Raw genomic sequence first — 19,084 nt, forward strand, 5'->3', positions numbered from 1 at the left:
TTTTCACTCGAGAAAATCTTTGTTCTTTGTGTTAAAAATTAAACAAATATACGAAGTATCATTAATGAAAATGCAAAGAATAAAGAGAAGATCTGGTTTGCTGCTGCCACATAAAAAGGGGTTCTCATAAGATTTTAATTTTGACTAAATTAATGATTTTTTTTTATAAAAATATGGAATGAGACCCAAGAAAGAACATTTTTATGATCCCAAGCAAAGGATATATTAGTCCAAAAATTAAGTACCCCCATTCTTGGTCATGAGTATACAAGAGTTGTATTACCCTATAAAGTGGCGACAATATCTCAACAAATAAAATCTTTTTTAAAGAAATCAAATTGATAAAGATCATTACTTCCTTTTTTATGACACAACATTTACTCCATTTCACAACGTCATTTTTTTTAACCCCACCACCACCCCCACTGAACCCCTCCCCCCAACTAGCAACTTACCACCATTACAAGAATACATATATGTATGTAATTTGTACTCCTATATCCTAAGATTATACATATGTTATACACAGTGTCTAGTTGAACCTATATTCAAAGGTGCAATTGTTTACAGATTGTCACATTGGGTCATTGACACAGTACCAACTAGAGGATAAAGAGTGTGTGTGTAAATGAGAAAGGGAGAGCAAGAAAGGAAATGGGGTGAGAGAAAATGAAGCAGCTGAGTTGGTTTTGACAATCACAGCTGCTAATCAGGCTTCTGTTATTCATTCAGATTTCTGTGTTCTTGGGTAACTTTCTGAATTTCGTTTTGTTTTGAAGATCCAATTTTTTTGCTTGTTTATTGAGAATCATTTGTTCCATTTTATTGGGTCAGTGTTCTTGATGTGAACACTGCTTTTTATTTTGATGTTGTGGGTACCAATGACACTTTTAGAAACAGTTTTTGCTTCCAGATTTTGTTCTTCTGGTTTGTTTTTTCAATTCAAATTATAAAAAGATTGATTTTTTATGTGGTTTTACTCGTGCCCGTTTGCTCAAAATAAGTGATTTTCATGTTGGGGTTTGTAAATCTTGTCAATTAGGAGTCTACTTACCAGAAAAAAAAAAGAATCTTGGTAATTAAGAGTTAATGAAAATATCTCCATTTTCATTTTGCTACTTGACAAGTCTATTAATGAAGCCTTAATCAGAATTAGGGGTTGCTTAGAAGTTAGAATGTTCCCCTTCTTGAATGAATTTGATATATCTTGTCAATTGGTGAATTGAGGGAACATACTGTCAAATTATGATGTGTATAGCAGTTAATCTTTATGAGATATAATTGTCTAACAAACTGATAATTCTTTCATATTTTTGAGATATATCTGGCTTATAGCGCAGTTTGTAATGTATGAGACCTGATTCTCAGTCATTTCTTCCCTTCCTTCTCCTGTTCAGGTTGCTTTTAGTGTACAGGCATTGAAGCTTTTAAGTTGAAAAGTAACTGTAGCTGCACCTCTGGTTTGTTCTTGGCAGATCCCAGAGGCATAGAACAGGTATTTTGCAATGATGTATTAACTTCAATGCCCATTTCACATGATTTTCATTCCTAGGCCTTGATCCTGTACACCCAAAATTGGTTTTGTCTGCTTTCTTCTTAATCTGTTCTCTTTTCCTGTAGGGGCTTGATAGTTAAGCAATTTAAGGTTTGATACTGGTCTGGGATCCATAATTTCTATTACTGGTATAGATTCCAAGGGTAAATCCAGTCGTTTTCTTGTTCTTTGCTGGAGTCATGGCAACCTTGAAACATTCGGACTCCAGGCGCAAGTATTCTTGGTGGTGGGATAGTCATATCCCAAAGAACTCAAAATGGCTTCAAGAGAATCTTACTGGTGAGTATCTCTGTACTTGGCTCTACTTTTGTTTTTGTTCTCCTTGGCCTTGCAGAAATTGCTTAGTTCTTACTAATATTTTTATGCGCTCATTTTCCTCGGAAGAAATAGATCTACTGTCCTTAATTATGTCTCCTATGTTGTCTATTTGGTGTTGTGATTTTTATTTGGATCACAAAAAAGTAATGTCTATGGTTACACTTGAATAGAATATGATAGTTGGATTTGATACCATCTGCTTCATGCATTTATTTTTCGAGAAGGAAAATATATATCATCAAAGCATCAAAGAGAAACAAATATATTTTTTCCACATAGTGCTTACCATGATTTTATTATATTGTGGTAAAAGGTTTCATGCACGCTCAGATCATATTTTGCAAATGCTTTTCCTTGTGTCTTGCTTTATGCCTTTACCATAAGAATCTGTACTTAACAATGTGGCCATTGTAGGGCATATGTATATGATGCGTACATGTAGCTTATGCTTGGGAATTGGTTACCTGCATTTTTTTTTGAGTTTTTCAAATTGAGAAGTTTTTCACCAGAGTATTTAAAATGTGTTTCATTGTTCCATTACCTTCTACTATCGGTTATTTTTGCATAAAATTCTTGGAGTGTCTACATAACTTATCTTTCTGCCCAAAAACAAGACTAACATTCGGGGACTTGCCTTGAATCTATGTTCTAGCTAGTCTTCATGTTACCGTCCCTCTTTCCCGAGGCCGATATTTTTTGGTAAGGGGTGATATGGGCTGCCTTCTAAACTTTTCACAAACTAAAATCTTTTCTTTTATGTTTATTGGTAATGACAATGGCTTGTGAAATTAAATAGGGGCTTTTCCTTTTTGATTGAATAGCCCATTCTCATGATCTTCAGAAAGTAGGTAGGCAAACCTATATGTCCTTAGTAGCAGTTGCAGAGAAGGACCGATTTCATTCAACATTTGATTCACAAAATTTAAAATATCTTCATTTTGTTAAAGAGTATGAATTTCAGATATCTTTAGAAATTAGTTTTGCCTCCCAAACGTTTGCAGAATTTGTCTTTACTGTTTCCCTATAGATTGGTGCTCCAGTCTCTTCAAATCCCACTGCCTCCCTCTCTTGTGTATGTAACACAGTATGTGCACCCCTGCCTAGTGCCAGTGCCTGTCATAGAGAACCTTGCCTTTTTATTCCCGTATAATATACATGTATTCTGTAATGTAAGTATTCATTAATACCCAACTCTTAATGGAAATATATGCAAAAACACTTCAATTGGCACCATGCTTGCTAACCTCAACTCACTCCTGTATTTCACTCAACCTAGCATATTTAATATATTTAACATTATATATGTGCATATATAATGGGAAAAGGTATCTAAGCAGTTGTAAAAGCTGGTGGAATAATGCTGTGGCATTTTGTCTCCTCTCCTCATTTAACAAAAACTTCTGCTTGTTTAACAGGAAAAGTATGTATTAATTCTTTATAATAGATTTTCTCATCCAATATGAGGAATTAAACCTGTTTTATTTTCGCAGAAATGGATTCTAAAGTGAAGGCAATGATCAAGCTCATCGAAGAAGATGCAGATTCATTTGCAAGAAGGGCTGAAATGTACTACAAGAAAAGGCCTGAGCTAATGAAATTAGTCGAGGAGTTTTACAGGGCATACCGAGCATTAGCTGAAAGATATGACCATGTAACGGGCGAGCTTAAGCAGGCCCAAAAGACCATGTCAGAGGCATTTCCCAATGAAGTACCCTTTCTTCTTGAAGATTCGCCAGTGAGATTTTCCTCACAGGAGGCAGAGCCACATACTCCTGAAGGGTTGCGCCCTACTCATGCTTTGCCGGATACAGGTGACTTGAATCAGCATGCAGTGGGCTTACTGCTATCAAGAATGCATGCTGTACAGAAGAGTGGAGATTCTGATAAGGGAACAAGTGAGTGGGGTCTAAAACAATTGTGTGAGATGCTTGGGGCTGGGGAAGAAATGCTAAAGAATTCAAAGTTCCTTGAGGGAACATTGAAAAAAGGTTTGAACTGCAATTCAGAGGAAAAAGTACAAAGTTTGCATTCTCAAGTATCTGAATTATCAATTGAGAATCAAAACCTCAAGGCCAAAGTTGTTGCCGAGTCAGAGCGTGCAGGTCAAGCTGAAGGGGAAATTCAAATGCTGAAAGAAGCCCTAGCTGGTGTGGAGGCGGAAAAAGAAACTACATTCCTGCAATATCAGCAATGCCTGGAAAAGTTGTCTGCTGTAGAGAGGGATCTCAGTACTGCACAGAAGGACTCCTTTAAGTTCAATGAACGGGCTAGTGAAGCTGGAAATGAAGTTCAGAAGTTGAGGGAATCCCTTATCAAATTGGAGGCTGAAAGAGATGCTGCTTTGAGCAAACACAAGGAGTATCTGGAGCGGATATCTAGTTTGGAAGATAAGGCTTCTCAAGCACTTGAAGACACAAAAGGAGTAAATGAGCGAGCAATTAAGGCAGAAGCCGAAACTCAGCATCTGAGGAATGAGATCTGTAAATTAGAGTCTGAAAAAGACTCTTGCTTTCATCAGTATAAACAATGCCTGGAAAAGATTTCTGAACTGGAGAAAAAACTCTTGGCGTCTCAAGAAGAATCCAGACTTCTTAGTGAGAAAGCTGATAGAGCTGAAAGTGAGATCAAGAAACTGAAAAGGCTGGTTATGGAGCTAACAGAGGAGAAAGAAGCCTCAGTCCGTGAGTATAAAAACTGTCTGGAGAAAATATCCAAGCTTGAGCATGAACTGTTATGTGCACAAGAGGATGTAAAACGCCTTAATGGTGAGCTTTCGGCGGGCGCTACTAGGCTTAGAAATGCTGAAGAGAAGTGTGTTCTGCTTGAGACATCAAATCAGTCATTGCACACTGAGGCAGATAGCTTGGCGAAGAAGATAACTATGAAAGATGAAGAGCTTTCTCAGAAACAAAGGGAGCTGGAGAAACTTCAAAGTGATTTGCAATATGAGCACTTAAGACATGCACAAATTGAAGCCACACTTTTGGCTTTGCAAAATTTGCACTCTAAATCTCAAGAGGAGCAGAGAGCTCTGGCGTTGGAGTTCAAAAATGGCCTTCAACTGTTGAAGGACATGGAAACAAGCAAAAATAGTCTGGAAGATGAACTTCGTAGAGTGAAGGATGAAAACCAAAGCTTGAGTGAACTGAAATTGTCCTCAACCATCTCGTTTGAGAATCTGGAAAATGAAATCCTTAGCCTGAGGAAGATGAAAATGAGACTTGAAGAGGAGGTTGCAGAACAAGTGGGACTTAATAACAACCTTCAGCAAGACATTTCATGTTTGAAGGAGGAAATCAAGGGCCTAAACAGGAGCTACCAGGCTTTGGTGGAGCAAGTGAAGGGTGCAGGTTTAAATCCGGAGTGTATTGAGTCTTCAATAAAGAGCTTGCAGGAAGAAAGCTCAGAGCTGAGAATAATGTCTGAGAAGGACAAACTAGAGAAAGAAGTCCTTCACAAAAAGCTGGAGAATATGGATGAACTTCTGAGAAAGAAGGCTGTTTTGGAGAGTTCCCTATTCGATGTGAATGGCGAGTTGCAGGGATCGCAGGAAAAGGTGAAAGCGCTGCAAGAGTCTTGCCAAATTCTCGATGGAGAAAAATCGACCCTCGTCGCTGAGAAATCCGCTTTGCTAACTCAGTTGCAAATTATAACTGAGAGCATGCAGAAACTCCTAGAGAAAAATGCTGTTCTTGAGAACTCTCTTTTTGGTGCAAAAGTTGAACTTGAAGGTCTCAGGGAAAAATCCAAGGGTTTAGAAGAAATCTGCCAATTGCTGAAGAATGAGAAGTCCAATCTTCTTGCTGAAAGAGGTAGCCTAGCTCTTCAGTTGGAAAGCGTTGAACAGAGACTAGAATACATGGAATCAAGATTTACAGGATTGGAAGAAAAATATGCTTGCCTGGAGAAGGACAAAAAAGCAACTAGCTTAGAAGTAGAACAACTGAGAGCTGCAGTTGGAATGGAGAAACAAGAAAGGGCCAAATTTTCTCATCAGAGTGAGACCCGATTAATTAGTATGGAGAACCATATTCATCTCCTACAAGAAGAAAGTAAGTGGAGGAAGAAAGAATTTGAAGAGGAGCTCGACAGAGCTGTGAAAGCCCAGTGTGAAATTTTCATCCTGCAGAAATTCATACAAGACATGGAAGAAAAGAATTATACTTTGTTGGTTGAGTGTCAGAAACATGTTGAGGCATCCAAATTGGCTGACAAGCTGATTACAGAGTTAGAGAATGAGAGCCTTGAGCAGCAGGTCGAAGCAGAGCTTTTGCTAGGCGAAATTGAAAGGCTGAAACTGGGGATATATCAGGTTTTTAAGGCCCTTGACACTGAATCTTATTTTGTATCTGAAGATAAGGTCGAAAATGAACAAAGTTTTCTGCGTCATATTTTGGGTAATATAGAGGATCTAAAATGTTCGCTCGGAGAATGCGAGGATGATAAGCAGCAGGTGTTGGTTGAAAATTCTGTTCTCCTAACTATACTTGCACAGCTGAAATCAGAGGCCCTGGAACTTGAGTCGGCGAAGAAATCTGTAGAGGAGGAGTTCAATGTCATGGAGGAGAAGCTTGTCACAGCGCAGAAAGACAATCATGAACTCCTAGAGATGAATACGAAGTTGGGACTTGAAGTGAGCAGGGGCAGTCAACTAACGGCTGTACTTGATGCAGAGGTTGGGAGTCTGTCCGTCGAGCATGGTCAGTTGCAGACAGCTTATCTTGAATTAAAAAAGAAATACTCCCAAGTTCTTGAGGACAACAGAACTTTGTTGCAAACAATCACAGAGATCAGGGAGGAGAAATGGATGGTGGAGCAGGAAAATGATGCCGTTTTACTCGATAGTATAGCTCTTAGCAATCTCTCAACAGTTTTGATGAGTATTGGTAGTGAGAAAACTGCCGAGCTGAAGTCAGTATGTGAAGATATGCACAATCTTTATGGTGTAATTAGTGACTTTGATAAGGAGATGGGCATATTGAAGGAGAAGCTGGAAATGAAGGAGACTGAAAACTTACTCCTCAAGGAATCAGTTCAAAGACTAGAAGAGGAGCTCCATGAAGTCAGGGAATCTAACTGTCATTTGAAGTTGGAAGTTTCCACTGGAAAAGATTTATTTGATAAGCAGGAAGCAGGGCTCTTGGAAGCCAAACAGAAGCTTATAACATCTGAGAATTTGAACTCAGAATTGTGTAAGACTCTCGATGCACTAAAAACTGACCGTCAAGAATCCATGCTGACAAATGAAATTCTAGAAAAGAAGATAGTTGAAATATCAAATACAAATACTACTCAAAGCGAAGAAATTGAAGTCCTTCGGGAAGTGAATATGAACTTGGTAGCTGAACTGGGTAAGTTGCATGAAGAAATTGAAGAGCAACGAATGCGAGAAGAATATTTGAGTTCGGAGCTCCAAGAGAAGAACTATGAATTTGAACTATGGGAGGCAGAGGCAGCAACCTTCTATTTTGATCTCCAGATCTCCTCTGTTCGCGAAGTACTACTGGAAAACAAAATGAATGAGTTGACTGAGGTGTGTGAGAGACTCGAGGATAAAAATGCTTCCAAAGATTTGGAGATTGAACAGATGAAAGGAAGAATTAATTCGATGCAGAGTGAAATTGGAGAACTGAAGTCACAGTTACATGCACATGCTCCTGTAATTGCTTCTCTGAGGGATGACGTTGTTTCACTTGAGCATAATGCTCTTCTCCTTATGAAAGTTAATCTAGCTGGCTCTCAGGAATCAAAGGTAATAAACTTTCTCATATGTAAGCAATTTTATTCTTTTATTCTAGTATTTACTACAGCTAACAACATATCTATGTTTGGGTTTGAATGGAGTTCTGGTCTTTCTGTACATGACCGACCGTTGCTTTAAAACATCAATTAGTGATTTGATTGCTCAAAGATTTCCTCCATATGTAATTGAAAATATACTTATAATGTATCTCTCCTTTACTTCCTAATACAATTCTTGGCCAAGATTTCTTTTAAAATTCTTGAATGAGGATTGTAAATCTTTTATGAGCTAGTTCCAGTGAAGAGTTTCTAGTCTTAGGGCTAAACCATTTTTATATTTTCTGAGAGTCCTAAGTTTATAGCCTGCAATAATTGTCAAAGGATATCTAGTTGAACAAACATTCCTTTAACAAATTGTATTATATTGCGGAGTTGTCTTGTGGATACATTGAAAACTATCTTGTTTTGAAAATTTAATAAAGTGCTCCAGTATATATACAGCATCAGCATTTCCCAAGTTCTCAACCCTGTTCTTAAGTTTCAGTCTGAGAATATAGCGATGAGCTCCAACTTTTTGCTGAAATTTGTTCTTGTTGCTTGCATTTGCAGTGTGTTGAAGTTGAGGTTCATTCAGATCAATTTAGCTCCAACAAGCTGACAGATGGTCAATCCATCATGCCAAAAGGTGTTCTTGATTTGCAGGAGTTGAGGACTAGGATTAAATCAGTTGAGAAAGTAGTGGAAGATATGAACAAGCCTATTTTGCATCAACCGTTACATATCAAGGCTGTCCGAGATAGTACTGCTAGTGAAATTGAGGTATTAAAATCTCAGCACTCTCCGGATCGAGAGAAACACGCGCTTGCAGGAAGGAGGGGTCACCAGAATGAGCATGGTGATGACCGTAATCGACGTAAAGCAAAACCTAAGTCTTTTGAAGTAAAAAATGGGACGCTAATGAAAGATATACCACTTGATCATGTCTCTGATAGCTCACCGGAAAGAATTAGAAGAGCTACTTCTGCGGCAGAGAGAGTGGATGATCAGATGCTTGAGCTGTGGGAAACTGCAGAAGGCAGCAGCCTAAGTCGTAGCATGAGGGATTTTAAGAAACGGGCAAATCATCCAACAGAGGGGCCTACCTCGAGCAATCAATTCAGGAATTTGGATTGGAGGGGCAAACATCCACCTACAGAGTCAGAAGTGGAGAAGGAGTTGGGTGTGGACAAGTTAGAGTTATCAATGAACTTGTCCGAGGCAAATCAAGAAATGAACAAGAAGATTCTCCAGCGACTTGCTTCTGATGCAGAGAAATTGATGAGTCTTCAGATGACTGTTGATAACCTGAGAAGAAAGATGGAGGCAAACAGAAAGGCCAGAAAGCCCAAAAATGTCGATTTTGAAACAGTTAAGGAGCAGCTACAAGAAGTTGAGGAGACGGTCGTACAGCTGGTGAATTTGAATAGCCAATTGATGAAGGGTACAGAGGAAAGTAGCTCATATTCTACAGGAAGTGCTTCAGCAGACACGAAAGAGGTGATGAATATCCGTCAGAAGAGAGTTTCAGAACAGGCAAGAAAGGGGTCTGAGAAGATTGGACGGTTGCAGCTAGAGATTCAGAAAATTCAGTACATTTTGCTGAAACTGGAAGACGAAAAGAAAAGTAAAGCTAGGAGCAGATTTTCCAGGAGCAACACAGGGATCATACTGAAGAACTTCATCCATATCGGGAGGAGGAACAGTGAGAAGAAAAAGAAGGCTCATCTTTGTTGCTTTAGACCTTCCAGTAGCAGCAGCAGCAGTAACAGCAACATCAGATATCGCGTCTAATGGTTCTAACCTTACTACTTTGTTGGGAGGACGAGGATCATTTCTTGTGTGTCAGAGAGAAACTGATCCTTGTTTAGTTTTAGAAGAAGCGTTAATAATTTAGAATGGACCTAGTTCCAAAATAAGCTTGGTCATGGATACTATTTTGATTATTCAGACTTTTAACTGTAACGAATTCTAGCGGTGCTTTATGATTTGTAATTCTTATGTTTGTGAAATTCTCTAGGGTATTATCAGTCTAATATAGCTTCAGCTTGTTCATGTAGATTTCTGCTAAATCCATATTATGCAAGCCTATTAACTCCCGAATGGAGGCGGAAGGTGCCCCCCATATATATTTTACAACGAAATTTAACTTCCAGCAACAAGAAGTAAGAAGTAATTAATCTGATTGCATAATATCAGGATCTAGTAGGTAGGAGCTTGCTGTAGGGGAACTCATTTTTGAGAGGGCTGTGACTCAAGTGTTACAGCTCCTACTTATCTCTAAAAGCAAGGTACTTACTTAAATAGGTCCGTCAATTGCATTAGCATGCAACTATTATAGTAATTATAACACAAGATGCTATGATGTCTCTTGTTTTAATATATCTCAATTGATTCTATGATTTCCAAGTATAAAAGAACACCTTTAAGCCGGTTCTATGCTATTAGTGTTTAACTATCATGTATTTTGCACATAATCTATACTATAGTAAAAGTACAAATGTTCTTATCGAAATAATGTTCACTGTTCTTATCCTTTAAATGTATCACACTGAACAAAATAGTCATTTAACCTATATTTCTGTATCTATATCTATACTATATTAAAAGCACGAAGGCCCTTAGCGAAACGTCGTTCGTCTTTTTTTACCCTTTAAAAATAGATTTTACACTAGACAAAATAGTCATTTAATTATTTTTCTAATTTTTAAGAATGGTCATTTAATTAGTTTCCTAATATTTAAGACTTCAAAATCAATTGAATTTTGTGTATCAAAATCCTTCCTTATTTAATTTTTCAAGTGTAAAAGAATAACTAAACAAAGTTTGTAAATTTAGTTATCAAATCATTCGACAACTTTCAACTCCTTTCATGCTTAGGAGTATTTTTTTTTGTTCAGTTTTAACATTTTAGGCTGCAAAGAGTAAGGCCACAAAACTATTCACTCTTTCTTCGTATTGAAATTTATCAACTCTATTACTATATAAAAAAGGTTGTAAATTATTTTTTTCAATTGCAATTGATAATATTTCGTAAATTATTTTAAATTTTATTTATTAAATATTCTCTGGAGCTTAATATTTGAAACTTTAAAAGCAATTCTGATGTAACCTTATATAAATTCTTTTTTTATTTGATCTTGAATATTCTTTAAAGAAAAACTAGGAGATTATCGTTTTTACATGTGGTATTATAGATTTAGGAGTTCCTAGTTTGTATTATGGAATTATAACCGATTAGTATTCATAGTTTTTGTTATTCATATTATTCGTAGGTATTTTTGAATTCAATTGAACCAAGTCTCCTATTTTACGTTCAACTCTTATTTCACGTGCTGCAAACCCTGAGAAAATATTGTTTCCTTCTAGTAATTTGAAGTCAATTATGAACACGCCACTTTGAATTTTATGTATAGAATTTTGATCATTTAATATAAATAAAAATTTTGATTAACCTTTTTTTATTTATTTTAAAATTATGTTCTTTTTGAATTACACAATCTGTTATAATTTACATAGATTATGGTTGCACGTAGTTAATGAATTCTTCCATAGATTTGGTCGATTCATGGCACAATAATTTTTTTCATAAATTATATTACTTCGTTTTACTGAAGGCAAAGAAAGGTTGGAGCTTTCTGATTTTAGTCTTTAGAGGTCTATTAGCAAACATATCTTTATTTGTACATATTTATTGATTTGTATACATCCATGTGTAATGCATAAGGCCAATTAGTGAAAGTTGATTGTCAAAAGTTTCTTCAAAATATTTAGCACCAATATATAAATTTAGTTGATTTTGAAATTTTAAATATTAGGAAAACAATTAAATGACTATTCCTAAGTTTAAGGAAAATAACTAAATGGCGATTTTGTCTAGTGTGAAAGCTATTTTTAAAAGGGTAAAAAAGACGAACGACATTTTGCTAAAGGCTTTCGTGCTTTTAATATAATATAGATTTATAATATTTTTCCTTTCATTTCAGTTGAATATTTTAGGTGCATAATATAATTTTTAAACTCATAAAAATTGGATTACACAATATCTAAAGTTAGCAAGTTGCTATATTCTTTATTAATATCTATAAATCATTATTTTTAACGAAAATAGGGCTACAACTTTCATCGTAGTGACAATCTCAAAGATAAGCCTCTATAAATTTTCTTCGAGTTGATATTTGTCATAGCAAGTGAACTTATTTCTTTAATTGCTATTGAGATTCTAAAGTTTTGCATAATATGACATGAATTTATGCAATACTAATTTACTTTTGGATAACGCCAGTTATTATGAGAAATTTCTAGGCTAAAATTGTTAACGGTAAGAATTAAGCATATAATTTCATAGATGAGATTTTTATGTAATTATCTTTTTTATCCTTAAAAATGGACGAAATTGTCATTTCATTATTTTATTAATATTTAAGAATAACCACTTAATTATTTATCTAATATTTAGGATTTCGAAACTAACTAAATTTGGTGTCTTAAATCCTTCCTGCTTTGAACCGAGTCATATAACAAATTTGTAAAAGAAATATTAACACATAAAAATTAAATTATTTGTAAAGTCGTTTACACCACTTGACTTCCTTTAAGTCTTAGGAGTCTTTTTGTTTGTTATTAAATTTTAATCAATTAATTCCTTAGATTATTTTAATTAAAATTTTTGAGCACTTTTGAATTACTTCAAAGTTCAGGATTGGAACACTTTGAAATTCTTTTAGGTTTAGGAGACCCAAAAAATTTCTTAATTCTTTACGTTTAAACATATTTTGTAACGTGCGCTGAACTCGTCTCATCCATGACGAGAGGGAGGGGAAGAGGACGTGGCATGCCCAAAGAAGCTACAATCACTACTGTAGGAAGTTCTGTAAGCTCGCGAATTCAAACGAAGGTGGATAGCTATGAGAAAACTATACAAACACCAAATGCAGATCTGGAATCTAACACCAGTAACAACTGCTGAGGAATGTAGAGAACCAAGGAATCCTGCACCGGCTACAACAGAGGTACCTCCTGAACCAAGGTCTAATCTCTTTCAGCAGCAAATGGTATGCCTCTGTCTTACATTCATCCACAAATCGTTAATGGTCAAATAATTGTGCAATTGGACAAAGACGAGGTTGAATCTGAGACAGAGAGGTGGAAATGTGTTTTGATTGTGTACATATTGGGCGAGATGCCGAGATATAACACTATGAAATGATATATCATTGTTAATTGGGCAAATGTTAAGAGAACCGGATGTGTTCCTTCAAGAGGAAGGGTATTACATTATCATTTTTCACACGGAGGCTGAAATGCAAGAGATCTGTTATTCTGGACCTTATTCCATTAATAATAGGCCTATGATTTTGAAACCTTGGACCTCAGATTTTGACTTTAATGAGGAATTTCCCACTGAAATTCCCCTTTGGGTTAAATTCCCAAAGTTACCTATGAACTGTTAGGGAGCTGATTCTCTGAGTAGAATAGCTAGTGCTATTATGACTCCTATATTTGCTGATGAATGTACGACTAAGAAAGCCAGAGTGTCCTTTGCCAGAATGTTGATAGATATTAATGTGACTAAGCCTCTACCTAATGAGAGTTGAGTTATGGATCCAAAGGGTAGATAGTTTCTGCAGGAAATCTATTACGAGTGGAGACCTGATTTTTGTGATCAATGCCAAAAGGTTGGTCACAAATGGGCTCCCCATTGAGGAACAAACAAGTAGGAACCTAAACAATAGGCCAAGCAGAATGAAAAGATAAGGGAACCTAAGAGAGTGACTATGGAATAAAGAACCAAAGGGTAGCATCAAAAAGTTGATAGTATGCCTATACCACAACAAGCACCAGTTGAGCAACAGGTGTTATACTTTGCTTCTCCAAGTAGCAGTCCAGAAACTAACCAAAGGCAAAACAGCAGTAACATCTCCAAATGATGCTCATATGTCCAAAGAGTGTCATCGAGGGAAGCAAGTGGAAAGTAGTCCTGAGTTTAATTTAACAAATTTTCCTATACTGTCTGCAGTTACAGTGAAGAATACTTTTGAGGTATTACCTTGGGGAACTGGAGATATACAACAATTACCCATTGATAGGGGAAGAGGCCATCTTACATGTTGATTAACTGGATATTTTGGAATGTGAGGGGAGTCAATAAGAGATATAAGTAGAAAGAGTTGCATAACTACATTAGAAATAAAAGTATCAAACTAGCTGACTTGATGGAAACTAGAGTGAAAGAGCATAACTCCAAGAGAGTAATCAAAGCTATTGTACCTGACTAGGGTGTGATTACCAATTACCAGTATGCTTAGAATGGTAGGCTTTGGGTTCTATGGGATCCAAGATGGTATACTGTGACTTTATTAAAAGCTGGAGCATAATTCTTACATTGCTAGCTGAAGGATAACTCAGGGAAAATAGATTGCTTAATGGCTACAGTCTATGGATATAATACGGCTGAACAAAGGAGATCACTATGGACTGACATGCAGATCTTGGCTGCAAACATAGCAACACCTTAGAAAATCTGCGGAGATTTCAATGCAGTGTTATATCCTCAAAATAGAGTGATGGGCAATCCTATAGCATATGCAGAAATTCAAGATTTTTCTAACTGCATTCAAGCTTTGTAGCTAAAATATTAATATGGAAGGGAGACTATTACACTTGGTCAAATAAGCAACATGTAGCAAATAGAATCAGTAGTAGAATTGACAGTCTTTGGAAAATTTGAATGGATGATGCAATGGGGGCATGTGCAGACTGAATATGATATGTCCCAAATGTCTTGTCATTCACCTATGCTTCTATCAATCTCCACAGTTACTAGGCCTGGTAAAATCCCTTTTAAATTCCTAAATGTTTGGGTAGACTATGCTACCTTTTTAAAGCTAGTGCAGGAAGTATGAGATCAAAATACAACAGAATGGAGAATGAAGATTATTTGGTTGAAGCTGAAAGCTTTAAAGCCTAGACTCAAGGCACTAAACAATGAGGAATTCAGAATTATTACTGCTAAGATTGACAGGGTTTAAGTGGAACTTCAAGATATTCAGGAGAAGATTGTAGCATAATACAATGACTACCTACTGGACCGGGAGAAAGATGTTCTTCATCAGTTGAAAAAATGATCCCTTATAGAGGAAAGTGTTTTAAAGCAAACGTCAAGAGCTAAGTGGATTAAACTTGGGGATTCAAATACTAAGTATTTCTCTGCTATATTGAAGGAAAGGAATCAGAAGAAGCAGATTAAGGAACTTATATCTCTAGATGGACAGACCCTAAGTGATGCTGAGAGGATTAAATATGAAATCATTGAGTTCTACAAATCTATGATGGAAATTGCTGCCCAAACAATTCCTGCCATCAATAGGGAGATCATGAAACTAGGACCTACACTCTCCCGGTAGCAAATAATTCAATTATGCGCAGAAGTCACAAATCAAGAGATATTTGAAAGTTTACAGAATATTAGAGATGACAAGGCACCAAGGATGGATGGTTTTAATGCTTATTTCTTTAAGAAAACCTGGCCAATTATCAAGGATGAGGTCTGTGAAGCTGTTAAAGAATTTTTTACCTTGGTAGAATGTACAAGGCAATAAATTGTACTACTATCATACTGATACCTAAAGTTGATAAACCTACCACTGTGAAGGATTTCAGACCTATTGCTTGCTGTACCTTACTCTATAAACTCATCTCTAAGGTGCTAGCAGCAAGGTTATAGAAGATTATTGCATCTATCATTAGTGCAAATCAGCCTGGATTCATTCCTGGGAGAAGAATTGCTGATAACATTATCCTTGCCCATGAATTCGTCAAGACTTATACAAGAAAACACACTTCTGACAGGTGCATAATTAAGATTGATCTACAAAAGGTCTATGACTCAGTAGAGTGGATATTTTTGGAACAGGTAATGGATAATTTGGGCTTTCCTACACAATTTACTAGCTGGATTCTTGAATGTGTCAAGACAGTCAATTATACCATATTGATCAATAGAGAGACCACCATCCCATTTGATGCAAAAAAGGGACTTAGACAAGGGGATCCTATGTCCCCTTTCTATTTGTTATTGTCATGGAGTACCTAAGCAGAAGTCTAAATAGACTGAATGATAATAAAGACTTCAAATATCATCCAAAGTGTGCTAGGCTGGGTATCGCACATTTAATCTTTGCTAATGATCTACTGCTATTTGCAAGAGGTGACTTAGAATCAGTGGCTGCTATGCACAAGTGCTTTAATCAATTTTCACAAGCATCAGGTGCAATCCAACCTGGGAAAGGGCTCTGTGTATTTTGGAGGGGTCTCTACTGCTGAAAGAAACATAATCCTACAACATTTGGGATATGGACAAGAAGAGATGACTTTCAAATACTTAGGCATACCACTATCAACCAAAAAGATCTCAATGATCCAGTGGCAACCCCTTATTCAAAAGATAGTGGAAAGAATATCTTCATGGATAAATTGTCCTATGCAGAAAGAGTTAAACTAGTACAAAGTGTGATCTTTGGCATCCAAGCCTACCGGGCTCAGCTGCTGCCATTACCTGTTAAGGTGCTGAAGATTGTTGATGCATATTGCAGAAGCTATATCTGGTCTGCCACCAATGCCATCACTAAGAAGGCCTTGATCTCATGGGATAAGATCTGCTCTCCTAAGTCTAGTGGAGGCCTAAATCAAGTGAACATTCAATTGTAGAATAGTGCCGCTATCACCAAAGTATGTTGAGATGTGGAAGCTAAGCAGGACAATGTGTATTAGATGGATTCATTCATATTACATCAAAGGTCAACAATTTGTACAAGTGTCAGTTCCTAAACAAGCCTGATGGATGATCATATAGATTTTCAATGCTCGAGCAACCATGAACCAGGTGCAGAGGAACAACTATGGGGCTAGTTTGATCAGGCACATATACCTGCAGTTGCTATGAGAAAGACCTCGTGTGAATTGGAAATGTTTAATGTTTCAAAACATTAGGCCTAAAGCACAATTTACCATGTGTATGCTACTACATGGAAGGCTTCTCTCACTACAGATAGCCTGCAAAAATGGGGAATGACAGTGGAAACACAATGCGCATTATGCCATGGACATGATGAAAACAGGGAGCATCTGTTTGTTAATTGTGTATATACCAAGAATCTATGGAGGAAGACCATGCACTGGATGCAACATGAATACAAGATTACACACTCCTAGGAGCAACACCTTCAATGGAGTTTGCAACATGCTAAAGGAAAATCCCAAAGAGCAAAGATATTCCGGATGGTGTATGCAGAAATATCACATGCCATCTGGATTGAGAGAAATCTGAGGACTTTGAAAAAAGGGCTAGAGATTGGAATGCTATTGCACGTGAAGTAGCATACACATGAAACATTAGAGCTACCAGTAGCATTCAATGATTAGTGCAGAGTTATATTTTTGTTTGTGTGTATAGAATTCATGTTACATAGGTGATAGAGTTATAATGAGATAGCTAGCCATGTAAGCGAAGCTATGGTTTTTGTATAGTTTTATCGGTAATTAATATAAAAGCGATTAATTACCCAAAAAAGTCACACTTTTCTCCATTAGTGATTGGCTACAATATTTACAAGTCGTTGATAAGTCTTTCTCCTTAGTTTGTTTTATGTTAGTAGTTTCTTTTACGAATTATAGCTTAATTCTTTTTCTATTGTGCATTAGAGAGTGTAAAATGAGCCAATAAGATGAGTGAGAAAAAAACTTTTCTATCTCTTCATACACTAATTTTAATTGTTCAATTTGCAACGGGTACAACTTTGGAGAGAATGGATTTGAGCAATTTTCAAGTTTGTCTTACTATCTACAACTTTTTATTCTCCCGGTTTTACTTATTTTTTTAATCTTTGCATGGGTGTGAACAACTTAAAAGTAGAATACTCTCACTCGAATGAATGATATAAATTGTTCTTATTTGATACTTTCTGTCACGACCCAAAACTCACATATTGTGATGGCGCCTATCACAATATTAGGCAAGCCGACAACCACCATTTAACTACGCATTTCGAATTAAAAATATAATAAAACAAGTTTAACCGTGAAAATCTCATACATAACCGATAAGAAATACCATAACTCAATACAAAATCCCCCAAGAACCGAGTGTCACTGAGTACATGAGCTATTAAATGACAAAATAGTCAAAATTTCTAATACAACTGTCTGAAAGGATATAACAGTGCTAAATAATCTGAAAGGAAGGAGAGTCGAGGTTTGCAGACGTCAAAGCATCTACCTCAAAAGTCCCAAGCAGGAAATGCTCCAAGTCTAGCAACCACCGTGCCCAAAAGTGCCTGGATCTGCACACGGAGTGCAGAGGGAAGTATGAGTACAATCGACCCAATATACTCAATAAGTAACAGGACTAACCTCGGGCTGAAAGTAGTAACGAGCTCAGAAAGGTACAGTCAAAATCTAGATAATAACAGTATAGATATGACAGGAAAATGACAGTAATAACTCAGTGAATCTCATAATCAATTGTACACAATACAGAAATATAGACATGCTTTCAAGTTTAATAATCTAAGCTCAACACTGATAAAATATGCCAAGTATGTCTGATATGAGGAATGTTACATCTCTATATTTATATGTCAAATGTGCATGTCACATGTAGTGCATCATAATGATAACCTCATGTACTCACACTTTCAGAGTACTCAATTCGACTAGCTCAACTCTCACTCATCACACTTAATCACTTAGCATTGTATGGTACCTGTGCTCACTGCTGGTGTATCAGACTTCGGAGGGGCGGTCTTGCCCAAGCGCTAAAATAAAGCTAATAGGCATGTTGCGGCGTGCAACCCGATCCCATAATAATAGATAAAGCCTATAAGGCCTACTGTGGCGTGCAACTCGATCCATAAAAAAAATATTTATAAAGCTAAGAAGGCCTGCTGCAGCGTGCAACCCGATCCACAACCTTATTCACAACAAGGCTCTCAGGCCCCAACTCAGTCATCAATATCTCTAGTCTCTCAGGCTCACAAATCTCATACCAATCAACCCAAACAATGATACATGATGCAACAATAAATAGTAAATGAGACTGAGATATGATATGAAAATGATGGATGTAACTAAGTACATAATTACCATTTAAGCAAATAAAACAATAGCAGCATTATCCCAGTGGGTCTTAATAGAATAAGTATATAGCCTATACATGATTTCTAACCAGGATTTCAGCTAAATTACTCTAACATATAGGAATCACATGAATAGAAACAAGGTTTGATAATTACACAATACCACAGAATAGACCGGGTCATAATTACAACGGTGCATGCCCACACGCCCGTCACCTAGCATGTGCATCACTCAACACCAACCACATAATACGTATTTTAGGGATTCATACCCTTAGAACCAAGTTTAGAAGTGTTA

At 36.6% G+C, this 19,084-nt stretch overlaps 1 protein-coding gene across 1 annotated transcript; it reads left to right on the forward strand.

Moving 5' to 3' along the window:
* The first annotated feature begins 326 nt into the window (after nucleotides 1-326).
* On the forward strand, nucleotides 327-9,663 carry LOC107805700 (protein NETWORKED 1A). Its single transcript, XM_016629773.2, has 5 exons — nucleotides 327-748; nucleotides 1,398-1,495; nucleotides 1,621-1,834; nucleotides 3,364-7,625; nucleotides 8,225-9,663. The coding sequence occupies exons 3-5, from the start codon at nucleotides 1,735-1,737 to the stop codon at nucleotides 9,443-9,445; spliced, it is 5,583 nt and encodes a 1,860-aa protein (XP_016485259.1). The 5' UTR covers nucleotides 327-748; nucleotides 1,398-1,495; nucleotides 1,621-1,734; the 3' UTR covers nucleotides 9,446-9,663.
* Nucleotides 9,664-19,084: the final 9,421 nt, after the last annotated feature.

Source organism: Nicotiana tabacum, chromosome 7 (assembly GCF_000715075.1).
Source record: "Nicotiana tabacum cultivar K326 chromosome 7, ASM71507v2, whole genome shotgun sequence".
NCBI classification, from domain to species: domain Eukaryota; kingdom Viridiplantae; phylum Streptophyta; class Magnoliopsida; order Solanales; family Solanaceae; genus Nicotiana; species Nicotiana tabacum.

Coding starts and splice junctions, on each gene's coding strand:
- LOC107805700 (XM_016629773.2), top strand. CDS start 1,735: ATGGCAACCTTGAAACATTCGGACTCCAGGCGCAAGTATTCTTGGTGG. Junction 1,835..3,363: donor GCTTCAAGAGAATCTTACTG/GTGAGTATCTCT, acceptor TTATTTTCGCAG/AAATGGATTCTAAAGTGAAG. Junction 7,626..8,224: donor CTGGCTCTCAGGAATCAAAG/GTAATAAACTTT, acceptor TTGCATTTGCAG/TGTGTTGAAGTTGAGGTTCA.